Below are 5,744 nucleotides of genomic sequence, written 5' to 3' on the forward strand. Positions count from 1 at the left end.
AAACTGATCAAACTTTAACACTACTTTAATTCTGCATTATTTTTTAAATTGGGCAATCCAGTTATTTCTCTTTAAAGATACAAAATGATGCTATTCTTGAAACTCAGAAAAAAGTCCTCTAATCACAAAATTTAATTCTTGCATGCAACTACTTTGAGAAAACAATAGCAATTACTCCCTCCGACTCAAGATATTAGACTCGTATATCACTTTAGGGTGTCGCAACATAATTGGGTCATTTTTATTTATAGTAAAAATCTACTTTATTACTAATTCTAATTATACCACTAAACAACACCTCATAAATTCTTGTGCCAAAAGAAATGAGTCTAATATCTTTGGACAAATGGAACAGAGGGAGGACTATTTTTGTGAGTGTGTGTAATATTTCCAACCTAAACAAGAAAGAATGGTGATAATTTATTTGCATATACACGGATGAGAATGAGAATGAATAAACGCATACTATGATTAATTACTAATCGACTACCAACTCTTGAAGAAGAGTAAAGTAGTACCTCCAACTAGTCCAACAAAGTATCCCAATCCAAGAGGCAATTGCATATAATACCAAAGACTCTTACTCCCGCCATCTTTTTCTTCATAGGGCCTAGGCCTGTTTATCACAATCGCGCCGCCGCAGCTTCTGTGTATCACATCACCGCACAGTTTAGTGTTCCCTTCAAATGCGCCAATTCCAAACGTCTCAAACTGACCTCCCTTCGGAATCTCCCCTTCCAGATCATTATCCGCCACGCTGAATGCTGACAGGAAATGCAGCTTCGTCAGCGATTTCGGAATCTCTCCCGTCAGATCATTCCCTGACATGTCCAGTTTCTCCACATTTATCAGATTCGACAGCTGCTCAGGAATGCTGCCTCTCAAATTGTTGTTGCTCAGTTCCAATACTTGGAGGAGCTTCAGCTGCCCGATTTCTGTTGGAATTCTGCCGCTGAGACTATTGCTCCCGAGTTTCAGGCTGCGCGGCAGGTTGAAGAGTCGGTTGTACTGAAGATTGTCGTATAGAAAGGGCAACGCGAGATGGCTCATGTCGGTGCTGCTTTTGTCGGATATCAGCGCAGGCAGCCTCGTTATCTCGCGTGGGATCTCTCCCGTCAGTGAGTTTTGAGTTAAGTTGAGGACGTACAGGCTTGGCATTGATCCTACCCACGCCGGAATTGCACCTGAGAGTTTGTTGAATGAGAGGTTCAGAACTTTGAGCTTTTTCAGTTTTGAAATCCAAGTTGAGATTTGGCCTTTGAGTTGGCATCCTCCTAGAGTCAGAATCTGCAGATTCTTGAAGGTGTCCGAGTGTAGCAGGTCGTTGTTGTCGGGCATTCTCTCGTCGTTGAAGCATATGTTGAGGAAGAGGACTGCCAAATTCTGGCAGTGTTTGAGTGTGTCCAGGGTTCCCACAACGTTGGAGAGTTGGTTTTCGGTAAGGAAGATGTGAGTGAGAGATTTGAGAGAGGCCATACAAGGAGGGACTTCGCCGCTGAGCTGGTTGAAGGCCAGCCGGATTGCAGTGATGGACTTGCACAAGCAGAGGGTGTCCGGGATGTTACCATAGAAGGTGTTGTTTCCGAGATCAATTGCTTGTAAGCGTTGGAGTTTGGAGAAGTTGAAAGTGGAGATTTGGCCGTTGAAGAAGTTGTTGCGAAGGAGGAGAGTGGTGAGGTTGGTGCATTTTGTTAGAGAGGGTGGGAAGGTTCCGTTGAGGTTGTTGGAGTGGAGCTGCAGCTGCTCTAATTTGGAAACCAGCCCTATGTTTTGAGGTATCTCACCGCTTAGTTGATTGACATGGAGCTCTAAGATAATGAGGTTTGATAGGTTCACAATGGCCGTGTTGATTGGCCCGGAAAGTTGGTTGTTATGTAGGGAGATTTCTCGGAGCCTTGTCAGGGTGTAAAGGTCGCGTGGCAGTAGACCCGAGAGGGAGTTGGAGCCTGCTCTGATAACTTGAAGGTTTGAGCATTGGGCGAGGGAAGGTGATATAGGACCAATGAATTGATTCATGGAGAAATCCAAGATTTTGACGAGTGGGGAGATGTTGCAAATTGATGAAGGATTGGAGGAGGTGAAACTATTGGTGCTGATGTTGAAGATGAGTAAATTGGATGGTTGAGGGAGAAGAAATGAGGGATCAAAGGAGTCATTGAAGCGGTTGCTTGAGAGGTCTAGAGTGTGGATGGTGATGGGGAGAGTGCGGATGAGTGGGCCGAAGAGGGAGTTGAAGCTCAAGTCGAGAGTGAGGAGGCGAGGAGGAAGAGAGGGGAGGAGGCCGGAGAGATGGTTGTGGGAGAGGTTTATGTGGGCTAGGAAAGGAAGGCTCGGTAGAGTGAGGGAGGTGGCAGAGAGATTTTTTTCAGGCAGCCAAAGATGTGTGACACGAGGGGCACCGTTGCGGGATGCGCAGGCTATGCCTTGCCAATGGCAGCAATTAGTGGAGGGAGACCAGTTGAGGCTGAGGTTGTGGGGAGGGGGATGGGAAGAGATGAATGTTAGTAAGGAATCTTGTTCATGTTTGTTGCAACTTAGTACATCATTTATTGAGAGGAGGAACAAATTGAGAGAGAGGATCACAAGGAGCATGGGTTTGGCCATTTTGATTAATTTTCTCCCTTCTTTTCACATCATCCACTCCTGAGATAGATTTGAATATTGGAAAGAACTGACTAGGGTGGAAAATAATGATTCATTGGTGTAAAGGGAAATGGGATAGGTCCACCCTTGTTAAAACAAGAAAAAATGGACACTTATTTCGATCAAAAGCATGAAACACTTGGTTTTTACCAAATAAAATATCAAATCAAGTTTTAACCTTCTATAATTAACTTAGTTGGAGTGAGTGGAAGCTCAACTTTACTCAACCACAACCTTGAGTAATATTTGAATTATCAACAGAACATAATTCTCATTACAAATATCAGATTTTTTAGTCGATCTTTATGCTGACTAAAATCTCAACCAATAGGATGAAGGAGAATCGTGCTACGAATTGAATTGTGGTTCATTGCCATATTAATCTATATTATAGATTACAAGTTTGTAGATCTTACCAACACCCATGTCAAAAGAATTCGAATATAACGACCATAATTGCAATGAATTAATGAGAATTTACATAAATGTGAATTAATGTGAATTAGGAATAGGATGCACGAGTCGCTATATATTTGTTCTTTGTAATATGAGAGTGATCTAAGGTAACGATGTATTTATTAGTTTTGAATTTATATTGCAAGTTGCGATATTTTACGATGATTATTATTTGGTTTTATGAGGTAATGGTGACTAATGAGTCTAACATAATTATGTCAACTTGACATAGATAAAACAAAATTAAAACTATACACACTTGACTGCGTCAACTCCTTTAATTGTGCATTCCCCTTAACATAACACATTGTTTAGCAACACGTTTTTTTCCTAAAACAAGGAGGAATCAGGGTAGTTAGTAGAATTCTATTTTTTTGGAAAAATTATTTGAATTTGGAAGAACAAAATGGGGGTTGCAACTAAATTCGATTAATTTCCCTTATTTTCAGACCAACACCAAGCCGATGGCTAAAATAATTAGTTAAGTAGTTGCGATAATTACGGGTGGTTAAAAATACGGAAATATCGAAATACCGCTCTTATCGTATCAAAATTTTTTCAAGAATACCGTATTTTTGTTGTACTGCAATTGTTCTTAAGGTATGATACCTTAGCAGTTTATTTTGGTATAGTAACATTATGAATGTTCATATACCTATATATCCCGAGGTATACTGAAAATATGGTATAACCGAATTTTAGGTATATATAAAAAAAATCAATAAAAATTAGGAAAATTTGAGATTGTGGAATGATGGAATCGTCAGTTTCATAAAAGTCATAGTTGAGTCATTTTTCAAAATATTACTACAACTTTCGATAATATATAAATCAAAACTAAATCCAATACAAAAATAATGGGATTTTTATTTGCCGTACCGTAGTCCGATATACTGTAGAAGTCTGGTATACCGCAAAAGTAAGGTATACCGAATGTCAAATGACATACCGAAAATGCAGTACGCTATCGGTATTAAAACTCGTCATGCCAAAAATTTGGTACACCGAAAATTCAGATAAGGTGCGCTCTCCATTTTTGTCTGTCCCATAAAAATATGGGCATTTCCATTATGGAAAGTTATCATAATTTATTACCTTTGTATATCAAGTTATTACAACATTTACAACCATTAAAACACTAACAACAATGAGGGTCTCTCTATCCGCTAACACTATTTTAACTACTCTTCACTTCTCTCTTATTTTACCAATTTTGTCTTAATTCTCATGAAATATCATATGTCTATATTTTTATGGGGCGGAGAAATACTTTTTTGTCATACCAAATTTTTAAATATAAGATATACAGTATGATGGTTTCGATAACGTATATCGTACCGACCCTGCTTGATCTGTAATTATTTAGCCTTATTAACTTGCGTTTCCATTGAGTTGGCCACTGATCATAACAAGTGTGGATCTCGTGGGTACTCATATTTAGAATCATAGTCAGAGCTATTAGTATAATAATAAAGATAAACAACCAACTTATTAGTTTATGTAGCCACCGCTATCATGATTAGGGCTAATTAAATATACCGAAATATTAAAATACCGCATTTACCGTACCGGAAAAATACCTAAAATATCGAATTTTTGGTATACCATACTTTTCGGTATGGTATGATACCTTACCAAAAGATTTAGGTACGGCAAAGGTATGAATTTTGTATATACCGCGGTATACCGCATTATACCGTAATTACGGTATTTAATAATTATATATATTTAACCCATTTATTATTTATAATATTTTATATTTTCAAATTCTTAAATCATTGATAAATGACGCTGTGTTTTTATTAAATAAATACTCCAAAATGAATAATGGCTTATTTTTCCTTCTGAGATTTGAGTTTCAACAAATACAATGAATCATTGATATTTATTACTATTTGATTTAAATTTAGTTAGTATTATCCTTTGGAAGTTATATGAATTTTGAATGTCATGAAGTATGTTTGATTGTGATGGAATTTTATCATTTTGGACATTTTCTAGATAGATAAAATGTTATTTTTAATATTTTATATATCAAACAGGTATGACTTGCGGTATAGCGCGGTATACCGCATCACGGTACTATACCGAATGTCGGTAAGGTAAATGTTTTCATATTTTGATATACCGACTTTTCAGTATACTGAAATGCGGTATACCGAAAAAATCGTACAGTATGGTATCAAGTTTTCTCATAGCGTACTTTTCGGTACGGTATATGGTATGCCCATCTCGGTACGGTATACCGTAATCACGATGGAGCCTTTACTAAACTTAGTTTTTATTCCAAGCAGGCTATAACTATAAAACTAGTTTTTAATCCTAGCATGCCACAACTATGAAACTAAGCAAATGACGTCAAAGCGACGATCATTGACCTGACAAGAATATACTGCACGAATAAACGATCAACATAATCTTCCATCCAGCCAATTTATAACACAATCACCACTTTTACCAATTCTCAAATTAAAATAATAAATATTCGACTTAGGAATTATTTGGTCAATTATAAAAAATTATTATTATCATTATTTTTGGTAACATTTATAACTTCACACACACCTATAAATATATCTTTAACTTCATATTTTTTAAATATAAATACTCCCTCCGTCCCAAGGTATTAGACCAACTTTCCTTTT

At 37.3% G+C, this 5,744-nt stretch overlaps 1 protein-coding gene across 1 annotated transcript; it reads right to left on the reverse strand.

Annotated features, from left to right (window-relative positions):
* Positions 1-486: 486 nt before the first annotated feature.
* On the reverse strand, positions 487-2,604 carry LOC125195398 (receptor-like protein 2). Its single transcript, XM_048093552.1, has one exon. It carries the CDS (start codon positions 2,602-2,604, stop codon positions 487-489), a length of 2,118 nt encoding a protein of 705 aa, XP_047949509.1.
* Positions 2,605-5,744: the final 3,140 nt, after the last annotated feature.

Source organism: Salvia hispanica, chromosome 1 (genome assembly GCF_023119035.1).
Source record: "Salvia hispanica cultivar TCC Black 2014 chromosome 1, UniMelb_Shisp_WGS_1.0, whole genome shotgun sequence".
Lineage (NCBI taxonomy): Eukaryota > Viridiplantae > Streptophyta > Magnoliopsida > Lamiales > Lamiaceae > Salvia > Salvia hispanica.

Excerpts from the sequence above, each read along its gene's own strand:
- LOC125195398 (XM_048093552.1), bottom strand. The coding sequence starts at position 2,604 with ATGGCCAAACCCATGCTCCTTGTGATCCTCTCTCTCAATTTGTTCCTC.